We start from the raw sequence: 18,753 nt of genomic DNA, 5'->3' as shown, positions 1-18,753 counted from the left end.
AGTTCACGTAAAAATAATGGATTTCTTTTTCCCCAACCTAATATAACAATTATTTTGTGTCTTCGCCTGTAATCTATCCAGATACTATACATGTTCATAATACACAGTACAATACGACGCTCAAGTTTCAAAATGTATTTCTGATGTACCCTGTATACATCGAGTTGTACAAAATATTTCACTTGTAAGCTTTGATAGTTTACAAATTGTCGAGAAAGCATTATCTAGTATCTATCTACGTGATGTTTTATCATTTAATTGATCTCGTTGAAACATGGTACCAATTGGCTTTGATCTCGTGATACACTGCGTATAGCAGGCCTGGAAAACATCCCGGTGGCTGCACAACCTTCATCATTAGCTTGCTGCATCTCCCACCGCTATTTCTCTAGCTGCCGGCCGAGGTAAGACATAACTGTATGTATACATGACTATATCTATTATGAAACCTAGAAGTTACCTAGTGTATAGAGCTACTAATGGAGGTATATTAACCTAGTGATATTAGGCGTATGTTTAATCAGTTATAGATAAAGCTACATAACATAAGGCTATACGCATCTTTACTCAATTTGCTAGGAAATTAAATAACAATAGTAACTTCGGATTATGAATAATACAATTAAATTCATTAAATCTTGTCTCATTTATCCGTTGGACTCTAAAATATTAGAAGCCGACCTTATCTGTAAAATACATGTTTTTCCTATATTTCCTTGTTCTTCCCCTAACTCATCATACAAGATGGGGCCCCTAATGTGAGCATTTCGATCGTTTTTGTTTTCAATAAATTGATTTTTTCTGTCTACAGAAACGCTATTAACTTAATGAAATTAAAGCGTCATTATATTCTCGTTACCATATAACAATATTTTATTGTTTGTCCAATTACTAACTGATTAACACGTTGACTGGTATGTACATTTAATACAGCATATTCTAGCCAAATTAAAATTTTTAGTATTCTTTGAATGTAATGAATTAATAATCTATGTTATGGAAAATGGAAACGTAACGTATTTTCTGCAATGTTCTCTATTTATTCAGATTTGTTCATATTTTGCAAAAGCAGGCAAGCACTGATCCCTGGTGATAACCGTGCCAGTGAACGCGTTAAAGATCATCGTGGTCACGTTACATAGGTCACCCTATATATAGGGAAGTATCACGATATTACACCGCCGTAGTCGTAAAATCAAGTGGCTGTAGTGGGCGACGTTCTAGTGGAGGGGAGTGTAGCCATCATGCTGTTCGTGATCTACCAGTTTCCCAGACCTGCTCTATAGCAATCCGGAAGAAATAAAGTGTCCATACTCACCACCATTAAAAGGAGAGCGCTGTATATTCCGAAGGTAAAAGTCGCGAATATATGAATAAGAATTTGAGTAGTTAGAACGAGCTCGTAATTCGGAGATTCATTGACCTCGAAAGGCAAATCCATTTTGAAAACAAGTTCTCGAGACACCGTACCGTTTTCTCCTTGGTGCGCAAATGTACCGGAAATATAAAAAGCGCAAGCCACCATGTATGAAACCAGGACCGTAGTTGTTAAGTAAAACGAGAACTGGCTCGTTTTCAGTGTTAAATTCCTTACGTCAATCGCTGCATATTTTTGACAATCCTCTTCTATGGTGAGTAAAATCTCACGGAACACACTGTAGAGCATTGATATATGAAGTAAATAGTGTTCCAGTTAGAGAAAAATTGGGGTTACAAGTCAGACTTAGGTGAAAATATGGGAATAATTGAAATCGGTACTAGATATCAGTGACAAATGCGAAACAACAGATTGATCCGATTAACAAAATTATTAACTATTAGAAACGTTATGATATAATTCCTATTATATTGTCTGTCTCACTCAGTTCAGACATGTAAGATATTTATACAGTTACTTGGAAATTCATAACACTTTCTTAATTCAAATATTTTGTCTTTTTTATCCTTTTTTTATTATAATATCGCATTTTGGAATTGCGTACGAATTCCGACGGATTGATCGAGTTCGCTTCAATTATTACCCGCCAAATTCGTAGACCTTTTGTTAATCGGATCCCAAGTGCAGTTGCAATGTTATTGAAAGAGGGTCACAGGGCGTCGCGTGACTGGGAACGGTCGAAGCAATGAATAGAAAGTTTTATATCGAAAGTAACGGCGACACGGCACGCTAGAAAATTCTGAAGTTTTGCTATTTGAGCACTTGAATCCGACCGTTGGAAGACCGTACGGGGCCTTTCGGGCCTGTCTGTGTTTCGCGACGGAACATTCGTTATCCAACGAAATTCCAATTATGTATAAATGTTAGTTATTGAATTAACATCCATAATGTTTTATTTTCATATTGAATAATGAATAATTATAAATGAAACAAAAAAATGATTTTGATAATGAACTCTACTCATAAATAACAATGAAATTATCAACCTCTAATAATTCTCTAAATATAATGTAGAATATGTACATGCATAATATTAATAATAGTACAACAAATCCAAAATCAATTACACATTTTCATTAACTCTAAAACAGAGAATATAAGAGTAATCATTGGAATTCGTTTAGTACTTCTAATGTTAATTAATTATTAATGATATGAAAAAATTTAATTTCCATTTCTAATTGCTATCATCGTTACTTAATGAAACAGTACAAGATGTTGATATGCCAATAATATTATTTCCACAATTAGTTTAATTTTTATTCGACCCATACTTTAATTTCTCATGCTGCAAATTACTTCCGGAAATTGTATCACATCAAAGACTGTAAACACTATGTGAAAATGTGTTTGCGCTTATTAAAATTCGCATAACTTACTCGTAGTTTATCCACGTAGCGAGTAACTTTATAAATACTAGACTGAATGGCATACAGATGCTCAAATTGTCTATTATACTCACAAGAGTATCAGATTGAAAATGCGAAACAATATATCCATACTGATAAGTTTGGAACATAATCATCACTATCACCCAGCATATTTTGTGTATATATGGAAACGGTGTCCCAGGCCAGATGCCTGCAAATTGGAGACCGAATTTGACAGAAGGACTAATTGTATTCGTCACAATCATTTTTAAATCGTTAATTCTACACTTTCACCTATTCCCTAATAATCTTCTTTCTTTTCTTATTTACAAAATTAGGTTATCTTTTCAAGCACTCTTCACTATCACTGTTGAACAGATTTATGTCGAACCTCGCTTAGAAGAGGTCTCTCACTAAGCTGACAGTTTTGAAGAAGTCATGCGCAAACATGCAAAAATGATCCGCAAGTAATAACCATTCGCGTTGCATTCCCAGGGTCAACATTAATATTGCAGAGTAATATTACAATGATCGCAGGTTTTGTACAAACTTCGTAAGGGATAGAAGAATAAAAATGGTTGTTCAACGTATAATTTCACCTCGTAGCAAGACCGACTGGTTTGCATAGAAATATTGCGAATCGAACGTACGACACGCAAACGCATATTCGATTAGATTTATTACAAGTTCAATAATATCTTTAAGTTCTGATTCAGATTAAACAATATTGAAATGTTGGCATGATGACTATAAGTGTAATATAATTTTATTGAAGGTGTTCGAAACATAGTGGTATTAGAGAAATATAACAATGTGGTTAGTGCAATTCGATTTACGAGAATTATATTGTCAATTCTTATTATTGTCAAATCTGTTCGAACAAGATTTATCGCGTTGATAAGAATATCTGTGACTGATAGTGATTAACGACATGCGAATGGTGGATAAGCAAATTCAGTGAAAATCAAAATTGTATTAATGTTTGGTTGCGATTAGTTTGCATTGAAACTGTTCGAAAGGTGGACATATTGTCAAATTGTGTAAGAACAGTAATAGAAAATAAATCGTGATGAGTAAGTTTAATAATTCTTAGAAGATGTTGCACTTTTTACTATTTGTAATATAAATTTTCAATAATAATAATTCAAGGCGAATTCGATACGAAGAATCCAAATTTTATTTGTTTGAAATGTTTTTAAGCTATTCCTGTAAGAGATTAAGTTAGACAACGTTTCGCTCTCTTATTCTTATTCTGTCCTAAGATAGTAATCGAATGCCTCTCAGATGCATCCCCCACAGTCTTATTAGTGAAGGGGGCCGGAGGGTGGTACGTCTTCGTGGTCTCATCTTCTAGTGATTGCAGCCTCCTCGGTTACATTCTGATACTGACGTTTGAGCCTGGTGTCTAAACATCTCCATCTGTGCATTATCCTTGAACCTCGATGATGTCTTCCGTAGTGTGACCACGAGATTTCTCCTGCCAAAAGATGAGCAGCATCAGTGAAAGTTGCCCACATATTTAAATTATATTTTGTCTTGCATCGTATTGTCGTAGGACGGAATTGATTTGAATAATATTGCTACTTCGTGGTGAAATACGATTTGAAACAATATTGAAACAATAACAGCAAATTGGGTTCGATATTGATTTTCGGCTGAACTCTTCTTAAAATGGAACTTAAACTCTGAACTTAGACTGAACCGGCCTTCGTCCTTACACCTCTCTTTAAACCTTTCATTCTGTCTTCCTTCATATACAGACTTTACTTTTCATTCACGCATTTCCCATGCATCCTTGCCAAGTCGTGGTATTTCGGACACTCAGAATGTATCTTTATACATTCTCTCGTTGCTGGTATTCATCGCTATCATAAACAAATCACTTACATATGTGCTGGGCTGCAATCACCCTTAAGACTCATTTAGGGCTGTGCTCATTCCATTCCTACATTTATATATTGTGCAGCAATACTAAATTGTAAAATTAAAATTTTTTTGAGAATGAGGCATTTTTACGGACACCCATTAAACTTACAGGGAAAGGAAACCACGAATTCTTTTTTGTAAATAAACGACAAGTTTAATTCGAAAACAATCACAATATTCACAAATTGCATATAAGTTAATTAAATCTGTTGACATCTTCTAATTGGAGCAGTCCACCCTTCAAATTGACGTGTCCCGTAAACCTAGTGTTAACGTTCTTTAATTAGGAAATTAGAATTTGGGCACTAAAGTGTTAGTCATAGTGAAGTACACATTCTGATCTATGACACGATTATAAAGCACAGCGAATTTTGATTATTAGTCGAACACGTTAAATCTAAAAGTTGGGATCATATGTCACAGAGAGTAAAGTTAGTTTGAGGCAGAATGGGACAGAGCGATAAGGAACGATACAAAGCATAGGCGTATACATACCCTCAAAGTGTTAACCATTAACATTAGATAAAAGCCATGTCCACGTAATCTAACCTACTACAGGGTGATTCTCTCGCGAGTTAAACCAAAGGCAGAGCCACCGGTTACACCGTAACGATAACGCGCAGTCGGTAAATGTGACGTGTCGGCCAACCGTCAATGTGACACCAGAGGCCGATTGTCACTATGTTATTCACGGCTACAAAGAGATACTTCCGTATAATGCAAGATGAAAAAGAAAGTGAGTTACCGTCATATAGTTATTACTACATGTGCTTTCAACAATTTATTGTTTCATAAGCTGGTACTCGTTAAAAGTATCAAATGAAAGCATACGAATTTTTTTGTGAAATCAATGCAATTGTAGGATGTGCAATCATTTGATAGTATATACTATATTCAATAGATATAGGCGACGAATAAAACTATCAGAGGAATTTCCAAATTCTAATAAAATAAAATTCATATCGTCTACAAAGTCACTAATCGGTGTACGTCGTTGTAAGGATAACCTAGCTTACCATTGCTACAATACGTAATTTCATATAAGTTAAATTTTTATAAAATACGCAACATTCTAATAAGTACAAATACCACATTTGTCACATTTTATATTTGTGAATGGAACATGTTTTATACAAATATCTCTGGACATTTCTATTTTCAATAGACTTGACATAATTTCTACCAAGCACAAATCTTTATTAAGAAACCTATTTCTACTACTAGCAATTCCAGCAAACCAGATAATCTAATTCGATTTAACGAGTGAGATACAAGGTTCCATATGGGATTAGGAAGATAATCGTAAATTCTCTGCATTCGTTAGATATGGAAATAGATAATTAATTATCTATACTCTGAATATGTTGTCTAACAGTTGTTTGCTGAATTGGATAATAATAAAAAGTGTCTGAATTTCCATCTCAGAATTGTTGTTAATTAGATGAGCAGTTAGTGCATTTGCAGATATTAAAGAAGAAATATCGATGTCTAAGAATTATTACCATTAGAAACGTTTAAATATTAAATAAGATAAAATGCTTAAAATATAACATACAATGATATATGATGTATAGTAGATAGTAAGATATAAGAATACAAAATTATATTCTGTAACAATAATGCTCTTAACACCCTAATTTTTATTTTACTCCTGCTTCCACAAGATTATTTTTTTACTTTCATATCAAAGTATATAAAAATAAAAAACTATAATTTGGTCAGTTATGTTTGTTAGGTATAGTAATTTATGTAATAATGCCAGTAACATTGATCATGTAAATTAATTAATTCAACATCGAGGCAAATTATTACAACTCCTATTTTTTATAAAATGTACGGAAGTGCAAAATTTATATAATTATAATGTTCCATTATTATTATAAGTTTCAATTTTATTATTTAGTTTATTCATTATCTTTATATATAACGTCACTATTTATTCGTTTCCGTCACTGCATGTAAGAAAATTCGTTTTTGTAATTATGAAGATAAACATCAGTCATGTACAATTTGCAATAAATATTTCATCATGTCCTTATGACTTTGTTATTTTGTAGTATAAATTTAACGACCGTTTCTATAGTATATTTAATAACCTTAAACAGTTTTTGCTATTTTTGAAGTGTTTCCATACACTTACTTTGTAGACAGATTAATGGGCCTATTATTAAAAATTTCATTAATATTGAATTATTACAAAAATTAATCAATACAATTAATAAATTAATCAATGAAATTAAAAAAATGATTAAAAAATGATTAGAAAATTAATGGTATCTAATTATTAATGACTTTTATCATACTTCCCTTATTTACTTGCAATTTATACTTCTTACTGTAAAGCTATATCAGCATACCGATTCTGTCATTATTTTTTTCCAATTACGCATTCAATTAAACCAACATAAACCTAACAGTGAATGGTTTAAAGAGAGCACACTAGAATGAATAGCACGGTGTCCCCCCCCCCCCTCGATCAAAGCGAAAGAAATAACGGAGAAGTGAGAAAAAAGGAAGGAGAGGAAAGTTTCGTTTAGTACCCCAACTATATCAGCCGGACTTCCTAGCAAACCAGTGCCTTAGACACGGGAACAATGATACTATACCCAGGTCAGAAGACGTATTTGTAGGAAATAGATGGCTAATCGAAGACTTGTATGAAGATTGTTCGGCTCCATGACTAGAATAATCACTATAGAACAAATAATATTTATATTAAATTTTTCTATGCACAAATATTATTTTGCTGTTAATTTCTTTCTTATATATATAATCAAGGATACTGTAAATACTGATTTATTTTAAATTTCAGTTTGTCTTATACATTTGTTATTGTGCATTTTTACCTCATTTTGTCGAAAAGTATATATTCAGCCACCAGGATATAATTAAAAATATCAATTTTAATATCTTTGAATAATAATTTAGCTTTTAATAACACATTAGCAGTGACAGAAAATGCAATCCGATACTTTTTACCAAAAATATAGTACGTATTCAAAAATTTTTGAATTTTTGAAATATATCATACAAATTATAACTACTTTTTTATATTAAATATCGAAAGAAATCAGGTTTGGAATTACATTTCAGGATATTCTAATTCGATTTGTTACTACATTAGTACGAGTAGGTAATTGAAAACTAAAAACACTATTTTCCAAGGAAACTATCAAATTATATGTCAAAAGAATTATTCACTTTTAAGTGTACTTCCAGTTTACTCATTCCATGATGAAATTTTAATAAAAATATAGATTTCATTTAAAATAGTTACATACAAGCTAAATTGTATGCAAATTAATATTCCCTAAATAAAATTATTTATCGAAAACCTGTTGCTATTAAATGTTATAAATTACAAAGAATATTCTCTGTGGTATACAAAATATTTCAAGCTGATTAGGGAATTTTTTAAATCATCGTCATTTTATTCGAGAAAATGGTATATTTTTGGTACTACTATATCACGTCAAATTCATTTAATCTTAAGTTTAATTTAGCGATATATTTCAACAATGTCAGTTTAATAATGGTGTACTTATGTCTTCTCTCTTGAATATTCTGTTACATCATAGTCAACATTCGTAATGTAATTTGTGCACGAATGTATATTTCACATCACTCGCGTATTGAAACTAGAATGCCCGTATGTATGCATATATGAAAATTAATGACTATAAATTTTGAACATATGTTGGAATACTTCGAGAGCATTTAATTCTTGGTCAATAAACGGTGTCTTATTTTCCATTACGCATCTCCACTCATGAGGAATATATCTTTTTCTACCAAGATCGTTGAATAGTCTGTGAACTGAAATGATGGATATATCTCATTGTTTAACAAAATAACAATGACCTTGAAAATTTCAAGCCCAATGTATTTGAAAATACTTTGCATATTACAAGTAATGTACCTTCCCACAAATGTACCAGTTGGAGAAATTCTAACAGTTCCTTAATGCCGTTTTCTATTTAATATTCTGAATATTATGATAATGCTAATAACTCAATTCTTATAATAGCATTATTAACACTGATTATTATAATATTAATATTAATAGTGTCCTATATTATTAATATCATTTACATAAGCGTTATTTAACATACTGAACTTATGTGGCTTGTTTGTCACTATTTATTCGAAAGATGTAATTTATTTAAAGTAATTTCCTTAGTATATGATTCTATGTACAATGATTTAATATATAATCTTTTAAGGTTAGTAATTTTAACTTTATGCTTCCATAGACAATGTACTGTTTCATTTATGAGAGATTATAATCGTAGCTTCTATTGCTTTTTTCAAATATGAAAACATCATATTAACAATGTGGGATTGTAATTTATAAAAATTGGAGTTCAGTCTCAGAATGAAAATTGATTTTTCAATGTGTCTATTTCTATATTATATGTCCGTATTAATTATGATATATGCATTAGTGGTGGGATTAGTTTACTAAGAATGACTTAATATGTATTGGTGGTGTGCTTAGCTTAATATGTATTAATGATATATTAAATTATTAAATTCTAAGAATTGAAAACTCTATTACCTTATGCTCGTGACATAAATGACTCCAAAATAATCCTGAAAATTGAAAATAGTATGACGAAATTAGTCATATCTCGGTTATATTTTCTGTATAGGATATTAAAAACTGACAATTGCAAGCAGTAACATTTTATATTATTATACATTCTTATATATACATATATATTTACTGGTACAATAAACACATCTCGTAGTATAATAATTCAATAAATAATTATCCGAGTTGAATTAGTCCTTTACTTATATCATCGATAATTTACCATTGAAGCACACTACTGCATTGAGAGAAGAACCGAGATGAATGATCCCGTAAGTTTCATCATCTATAAGTGCAGAAAACAAAATAGTTCTATAAAATCTATTCGATATCCTCAATAACAATATTTTTTCACAAAATATATATTCTTCTTCCAGTAAATATTATGCAAGCAATAGCATGTTTGTAATTCTAATTAGATGAATTTTTCACACTGATTCTATTAAATTACAAAAAGCGGTATAAGAGATAAATATTATTTATTTATTCTTGCATATATAGTTGAGAATGAAATTAACAAAGTGTGTGACATAGATTATCAAGAAAGGTGTTGAATAAGGAAAAGACGATTAAAATCAGCATTGTCAATATTTTGTTCAGTGTCATAGGAGAAGTGCAATAAATTAATCAAATTATTGTGATATATTTCTCTTTATCTGTATTAACAAAGATTGGTAAACACCAATTTTATATTTTTGTAACGAAGTTCCAATTTCAATGAAAGTTTATATGGTTGTACGATAGAGAAAATTAATACATATACGTATAAATTTCTTAGCACCTATAAATTCAATTTAATCGATGAAATCATACTGAAATTCGATTGCTAAAATAATTGCATAATGACTAAGAATTATTCGTAAATTACAGTATTTTGTTTAACATGTCGAAAATCGGTGAATTGTTGTTAAAGCTTTCTTTCATCTTTATCTATCCCAGTAAGAACTGTAGAAATTTTTCGAATATTGAAATCCCAAGAAAAAAAATGTATGTACTACTTAATGATTTTTTCAAATCAGACCATTCTTGCAAAAATATGAAATTCTGATCTACGAATTCTTATTATTGCACCTACCACGGAATAAATATTAATAATTATGGGAATTGATTACTTTTTCTGCGTTAGCAATCGAGCAACTGGCAATATTGGTCTTAATCATCTTACCTTTATTACTTTTTTGATGATTTGTGCCGTGATTTCAATTTTAATGTATACCATTACTGTATACCAATTGATATCATGGTATACCAGATTTACGGAGTTAGCATATACGAAAAGTTGTATATTTTCGATTCAAAATCTGCGAAGAATACGTAAATATTTATGTACTATAAATTTCATACAAACTTAAAGGAAAATTAATAAATAGTCAAAATGTAACAGAAATATAATTAGCAGTAATTGACGTGTGTATTCTGTAATGTTATAGAAGATTTTAACTATCAATTTAAAAACAGAAATAGAACGAATAATAAAATTATATTACTGTAAATAATGTCGGATACTGCCGAACATACTAGTTTAGTAATTCTTAAGTTAATGCATGTATAAGAATAAATAGTTATCTCTTTAATTTCACTGACAATGAGTCATTATGCTTTACTAACAGTGAGCATTTTGCTTCGAAAAACGCACCCTCTTATTCAGAACAATTTCTTTCATCTATACGTGCTACTGTGCATGTGGTGTGATATAAGGAATAAAAATCGTCGTGTACAAAATATAAGTAACTTACGCTCGTGAAGCTTTCCAAGGAAAGACTTGAAAATTTTCCAAATGTCAATGTGAAACCCTTTTGAGACCTTAATATGACAAGTATCAAAAGCTGGCTTTCACGTGGTTGTAAATCGTACCAAAGAAATCCGTATGCTGCATCGGTGAGTACTTTGCTCTAAAAATGAAGTAAATATTTTATGTTTGATTACAAACATAAGTGAATCACTTAAATAAGGATACCTGAACAACGTTTATAAATGTATGAAAGGAATTGATTGAGATTATATATATATAATATTTTTTAATATTTTACTCCTATTATTATATAATTGTTTCGTATATTATATATATATAATAATAATAATAATTAATGTTCACATAATAAACATGTGTGTATATATATACACATATCGATTTTAACAGGATTTCAAATCCCTGAAAGAGTGTAAAGAAAGTGTATATATATATATATATATATATATATATATATATATATATATATATATATTATTTAAAATCGATCAAATATAGAAGCATAAATGTTTTGACTTGATAAACAATAACAAAATGTTACCGAAATATATGCATAGAGTACAATATTCTATCGATACAGTACGACTTTCATTTCTTTGGAATTTGTTGTTTTTATTTCTAAATATTATTGATAATGGGTTACGAAAAGAGTGTTCTTTCCAATACTGAAAGTATTGAATAAAATTTAGTGAATGTAACTGGTATTTAACTAATTAATTGGATTAAAATTAATTCGGTGTCTCCTTTTTCATACTCTCAACTACTAGGGTCAATAACCACAGTATTAATAGCTGCTACTATTTGAATAATTACGACTATAACATTAATAAGTTATATCGTTTCATTTCATCATTGATTGTATTCAACTAATTTTATTTAACTAATTTAACTGATTCTTACTGTATTGGTAAAGAAATGATGACAGTATTCTTAATATACAATGGTAATCACTTCGTTTCAATGAAGAGAAGTTTTATTGAAAAAGATATTGATCTCTTTGATCTACAGTAGAGTAGTTTATCTATTGCTAATTATTTCGTGACAAGAGAATAATTATTCGCCTACATTTTCAGTGATAAAACAAATATTAGTTATATTCCCAATTTTGTATTAGATCGTTCGGAAAGTCATTTCGTTTTTTCCCAACAGAGGACCTAATTGTATTTTTTCACACCATATATGTATTTAACTGGATAAAGCAGAATACACATTTCTTATAATTATAATATTAATCAACTACATTAATAACTAAACCTTTTGTTAAAGATAAAAATGGAAAGAACTATAACAGAACAACGTAAACATAATTAAAGGTACTGTAAAAACAATAATCGGTTAGAGGTCTGGGTGAACCCAATCATGGTCCTTCATGACTTTGCCTATGTCATCAGTATTGTAAGCGTCAGACTGTAATCCCATGGAAATGCATGTAAACACGGGCAAATGTAGCGGATGTTTGAAGATGGGTTAACCTTGGTCCCTTGTATAGTTAAGCAATTATGAAACTATCGTTTTCCATTACAGTATGACTATGAATTTCCTCTGAATCTTACTAGTCTCTGATAACACAAGATTAGGCAAACTGTACTACATATTACATATATTTCGATGAAATTCAACGATATCAAAAATAATCAAGTAATAATAGTAAATCGACATGGCGTTTTCTGTGAAGTTGAATATATGTAATAACTTAAAAATTTTTAAATATAAAGCCAAAGATATAATAGAGAGTCAGTGCATTCTGAATCGACATCAGTGAGATGGGCATCCTTAATCTAAATGAGTACGTCAAAAATATTCTTGCAAAGACAGCTGTATTAATCCTTATCTATCACTATTTCTGTAAAAATGTTTTTAAATTATGTGAAAACATTTCAAATTTGCGATATTCTCTTTCTAAGTGTTTTATTTTTTTTTTTTTTTTTTCTTTATGAAGCACTGAAAGAATTACATTTTTCAAGTTATCTGTATTTAAATGCCATATTTGTGCATATCAAGTGACAGGCAATACTTGCAACATATTGAACATACATTGAGTGTGATTCATGAACACTAGCCACATAAATATTGTCATTATTTAAAACAATTTACGAAAATGTTACTTATGAACGTTGCAGCGATTAATAAGAGCACTATATGCTATGAATGTCATTTTTACAAATGGTGGTGCGGGGGAGATATAAGAATCAACTTTTATTTCAAACACTTTCTCTTGATTCTTCCTCTTCATTCTTGTGAAAGTTTAAAAAGTTGGATTCCGCTGACACTTACAATTAGTTGAAGTTTCATATCGCCGTGAATTTTACTCAGATTAAATCTTTTACACTTTTACAGTACTAGCATGATGCCATGTGTTCTTAACAAATTAGCTCTTATGCCACTGACGCGCCATAAACGGAACATTCACTGTCAGTCACCGGTGACTGACATGGCAGCTAACGTGATAATAAGTTTCTTCTAACAGTTATTCTTTGGTCACTTCACTATTAGAGTTAACGATGTTTCGAACCGGAGATATTCTTGAGAAAACTCAGTGCGAGATCTATTATCGGTTCAACGAGATAGGGCAAGCAATATAAACCAAACGATCACGTGATCACTGCTAAGCCCACAGCTGACTAGCTGTCAAATATTCAGCAACGAATTTTAAACGACAGCTGTTTCTTGCATCCTATGCAAATTTAGCATCTTTTTTACTGCCACAGAAGGACTAGAAATTTGTATTTCCGCCGTGATCTGCTCATCAGACGTTTAACTGCAACTACGTATATATCCCGCCAATACTCGCTAATGGGAACATCTCATTTCGTAGTGTCAGCTGTCCGCCGTCTGAAACTGTAGAGTAGAGGTGCCATGCTTACCACTCTCAGAAGGAAGAGATGCTCTCCTTAGAATACCGCTTATTGTAACCTCAATATGCAATCTTCTTAAAGTGCATTGCATAGACTTGTGAGTTATTTGATTACTTCGATTTGCTAGAGAAACAAAGTAATAGTTCTAACGTCATGTATTTCGTGATGAGTTCTTGATACTGTCAATGTGCACATTGACTATAACCCAAGAGGGAGTTCGATAGACCCATCGTTGTTTATTTCTCACAATCGAATATTTGACTGTGTAACATCATATCCTAAGAAGAAGCAACTCTTACTATAAATACCTACCTTGTGGTGAGCAGAGGTCTAACAGAGTTCCAATCGACATACAATGACTAGACTTAACTGTCAACATACAAGGCATATTGCATTTTACTCTGAGTAAACTCCGAATTTGTGTCACCCTTCTTGGCCACAGAGTGTGGTAATCAACGAAACTAAGTGACATCAAATGATTAGACCTAACACCTAATCATGAATCATCACCGACGTGCTAATATAGATAACAAAAACAATACATACATTGATTTCACCTTTCTTTCATTTAAAAATACTAACACTCCAAACTGTGTGATAAACAAAATGAACAATGTATAGCAACATGCGTTTTGCAACGTAATTTTAAGTAACAAAATTAAGTGGATCGCACTGTATATCTGTGTCCACATTTGACTTCACAGGACGTGTCGTACAACAGAAAGATAGTTTATTTATCAACCTTAGTACGAAGATATTCTCCAGCGTAGCAATATACAAACGCCTCCGCACAGATAACTGCATAATAGAAAATAGATTGGAACAGTATAAGAGCTGTATCTTCAGAACTTAATGCCTGTAATATACATTTCCTACACATTATAGTAAAGAAATGCCGTGTCGGCGTATATGTAGATAGAAATTGAAGAGCTACTTACAGATACAATGACGAATCCTTTGAAGCACGAAACTATAGTGTTTGACATAAGTTGGCTAACAGCTATAAACGTAAAATATTTTTCGATGTTTTCTGTAAATTTTATAACTTCCTGGAATCCTTTAATGAATACTTTTATATTATTTTCTTTTTCACTAGAATATTCCATTAATTGTTGACATAAAATATCGATTTTACATCCTGCATGAAATACCTAGAAACGATAATTCCGTCGCTGCAATGTTGTAAATTATAACTTTGTTTGACAGATTTATACAAAACAACATATTGGATCTAACGGCCTAGTCAAGTTTCAAAAGTTTCAACTATAGTATTTTAGTGTGCTATTTTTATGAAGACAAATTACAAATCGACCAATGCCACCTTGATGGTATCGACTAATGCTGAAAATCGATAACACCGTTACAAAAATTATATAAAAATCAATGATATCGTTACGCAAAATTATTTTTAGCGATTAAACATAGAGTTGCATGGACTTGTCAGTGTGGTGAGACGGGGATTGACACAAGGCATACGAGAAGGACCCTCCACAGCACAGAGTGTCCTTTTGAGTTTTGGAGTTTGAGAGTCTGGAGTCCTCAGTTTGTGAGTTCTGAGTTTAGAGTTGAGAACTATGAGTTTAATTGTGACCGTCACAAACATGAATCGTTTGGTATCGGCGAGAGTCTAAAAGAAACGTTTCTCGTGTGTTTGATTTGTGTTATTTATTACATTTAATTAGTTCATTCGTGTTGTTCCTTTGTTCTCGTTATGTTCTGTTTTTTGCGTTGTCTCAAGTCATCGCGCAGACGCTTTATTTTTGTAATTAGCCAAAGGCGAAATTAAATTCGCTTTTGACTTTCTATGGTATCAGGTATTCTAAATAAGGAAAAAGTCAATACGAATAACGAGATCAATCTCTAACTTTTAATTTCATGACAAAGCAATCCTCCAAACCCTCGCTCAAGAACTTTAACTCTCATACTTTGCTCTGAATTCTATGTTGCTCTGGTTCCATTCTGAATCGTAGTTGCTTTTATACATTTTCCTAAATATAGGAGCACTGACATCCTTTATTTCTCCTGTTTTTTGCATTCTCATCTAAAAGACAGTCAGACATATCCACACAAAATTTAATAGGATCTATAACCTGGTAGTTATGATTTAAACATAATTTCGATTCTAGCACTGAACGATTCACACCTCCGACACTTATCTGCTCTCGGTCACACGCTTTTTTAACTTTTTATTTCTTGCGTTCTGTCCAGTCATATTTAAAACATAGTCCAACACTCGAATCCAATGTTTTCAGTGATCGTGCACCTCCTGTTCATGCAATCCCAACGCGTTGGATACGCGTTCGATTTTCATTACGCGTGAATTCTGAAAATCACCATCTGATGATGTTCTGGTTAAATTACGTGTACAATCGGTATTCGTCAAAGAAAGAGGAACACTGTACAGGTATGCGATATGTGGTCGACCAATATTGGATACGAAAAATCTGTATCTCGACGAGAATCGCCTCCTGAATGGTCCCATCGCGATACAGGTATCGTTATTTGGAAGAACTTTAATAACTCTGACTCTTTTAACTCTCAATTTATAATTTTAATTTATAAGCATTTTTTAATACTTGTTTACATTATATAATTGCTATATTGAAAAGTCAGCCATACGAATCCAATATCGAGAATGATCATTCATCTCTCATTCCTACGACTTCACGATCGCAGTTCAAATATTGCTGTTATCTATCCCCAGCTGTTTCAAGCACTCTTTATTCCCACATTACTATTACTATTACTATTACTCTGATGTAAACACTCATTACTGATTTCAAATGAATTACATTCTCAATATTACATAAAACTGTTGATTGTAAATATTCCATTAGTTCTATAGTACATTATTTTTGTTTGATTCGTATACACAGTAAATTTTGAATTCAATACGAAAATTACTTATTCTTAATATAGCCTTAATAAAATATTAAACTAATTATAGTAAATTAAATTAAATTATTGTTAAATTAAACGCTAAATCAAATACGTTTATGAAAATCAACTTTTTGTGCAACTTTTATTTTTATTGGCATATGAAATCAATTATCACTAGAAAGTAAAGTACAGCATTGTTAAATTAAAAATATTAAACACGTTAAAATGAAATTTATTTGTGCAAATAAACCGATTATCTTTATCTATATACTAACATTTTTATCGAAGTAAGATCTGCTTCCTCGGATTTTATATTTTCCAAATAATATTTTCAACAAGATATAAAAATGTTAAAGAAAAATGTATTATTTGTACCTACCGCCATTAAAAGAAGTGCACTGGTCGTTCCAAACACGATACCACTTGCCAAATGGAAAATAAACTGTAAAGTTATTATAAGCTCGTAATTTGGAGATTCATGGTATTCAAAAGGCAAGTCCATTCTGAAATAAAGCTTTCGGTGTGCTGTATCGTTCAAGTCTTGCACTGCAAGGTTTCCGGTCATGTAAAACCCAGCAGTGACCAAATACGAATATATGATCACAGTTGTCAAATAGTAAGAAACCTGTCCAGTTTTCGGTATCAAATTGTCTACATCCACAACAGCGTATTTTTGGCAATCCTCTTCCATGGTAGATAAAATTTCACTGAAAGGGCTGTAAAATATTGTTATATCAAATGAAAGTTATCCATTGTACTTGATACAACAAAAATTTTCGCTAATCTTGATTACTATAACCTATATTAGTAACGAAATATTGATTTTGATATACGAAGAAAAGTGATGTAACAACGTAGTTCATTAAATATATATTATGACGTTAAATTATAGTATTAATACGATGAAATTTTGGAAGATATATATAATATACAAGAAACAAATAGAAAATTGTAATGCATGTATTTAATTATTTTAACGATTAATTGTACATCTCAATAAATAAAATAATCATAATTATTATCTATTATTGGTGAGAAAATGTTTCAAAATGTTATTATAAAATTGTTTAAAATAGTGATATACACGTTTAATAATATTTTCATAATCAACGTTAATTTCTATTTATCTAATGTCATAATATCTTACATCTATTCGAGGTAAAATAAAATAATTTTAAAAAATGCAACATACGTATAATTACATTGTTTCACTTACGCCAATTTAACTATAAAGAAACCAATGTTTAAGATACAAAAGATACACGATAAACATATGGATATTGACATACTATAACAAAGAAGGTATTTCAGTTTAAATCTGCAACAAATAGATGTTTCCCTTAACACTTTCCCTCGAGAATGTATGTAAAAAGAAATTTCACCATAACTGCGAAATATAAAAATACGTGCACACAAGAAAACTGTAAATATTAAATATACATAGCCATAGGAAAGACTTACGAATTTCTTGTGAAAAATTTCGAAAACTGGAATATTATCCGTAAATTTTACATTATCTAGAAGCAGTATGACTTACCCATAATTAAGCCAAGTAAGAATGAGCTTCAGAAAGACCAGAGTGAAACACAAGGTGATGCTCAGGTTGTCCACAGTCTCTGTAAGACTTTCGGATCTGAAATGCATGATGATATATCTGAATTGAAAAATCTGCATCCAAGACAGAATTATCACCCAGAGAAACTTGTGTATGAACGGAAACCGTGTTCCAGGCCAGACGCCGGAGAAACGGAGGCCAAACTTAACAGAGGGGCTAATCGTGTTTAGCGATGACATTTTACAGAAATTAGTTACTCTCCTTCGCCTATATTCTGTAACGTATTACTTTCTATTTACGGAATCGTATAATCTTCAAAGATAGATATCAGTGTCATCATCAGCAGGCTTGCAGGTGGCTAGAGACTAGGAGGAACCTTGCTTCC

General features: G+C 31.2%; 2 protein-coding genes across 2 annotated transcripts; both read right to left on the bottom strand.

Annotated features, from left to right (window-relative positions):
* Window positions 1-1,318: 1,318 nt before the first annotated feature.
* LOC143221348 (uncharacterized) lies at window positions 1,319-3,074 on the bottom strand (the record flags this gene model as incomplete). Its single annotated transcript, XM_076446818.1, has 2 exons — window positions 2,818-3,074; window positions 1,319-1,655 (listed from the first exon to the last, which is right to left on the bottom strand). Coding segments are annotated over exons 1-2 (594 nt in total), but the record flags the coding sequence as incomplete, so codon positions are not given.
* A 1,160-nt stretch (window positions 3,075-4,234) lies between these two features.
* Window positions 4,235-18,457, bottom strand: LOC143221349 (odorant receptor 67c-like). Its single transcript, XM_076446819.1, has 6 exons — window positions 18,351-18,457; window positions 17,193-17,529; window positions 14,872-15,084; window positions 14,676-14,789; window positions 11,065-11,220; window positions 4,235-4,285 (listed from the first exon to the last, which is right to left on the bottom strand). The coding sequence occupies exons 1-6, from the start codon at window positions 18,455-18,457 to the stop codon at window positions 4,235-4,237; spliced, it is 978 nt and encodes a 325-aa protein (XP_076302934.1).
* Between the last annotated feature and the right edge of the window lie 296 nt (window positions 18,458-18,753).

Source organism: Lasioglossum baleicum, unplaced genomic scaffold (genome assembly GCF_051020765.1).
Source record: "Lasioglossum baleicum unplaced genomic scaffold, iyLasBale1 scaffold2281, whole genome shotgun sequence".
Lineage (NCBI taxonomy): Eukaryota > Metazoa > Arthropoda > Insecta > Hymenoptera > Halictidae > Lasioglossum > Lasioglossum baleicum.
The sequence above is the reverse complement of the archived record's forward strand: the minus strand, read 5'-3'. Positions and strand labels throughout refer to the sequence as shown.

Excerpts from the sequence above, each read along its gene's own strand:
- LOC143221349 (XM_076446819.1), bottom strand. The coding sequence starts at position 18,457 with ATGCATTTCAGATCCGAAAGTCTTACAGAGACTGTGGACAACCTGAGC. Across the intron at positions 17,530-18,350 it reads CTTACTTGGCTTAATTATGG|CCCTTTCAGTGAAATTTTAT; the intron begins GTAAGTCATACT and ends AATATTTTACAG. Across the intron at positions 4,286-11,064 it reads CCTTGGAAAGCTTCACGAGC|GAGAAATCTCGTGGTCACAC; the intron begins GTAAGTTACTTA and ends ATCTTTTGGCAG.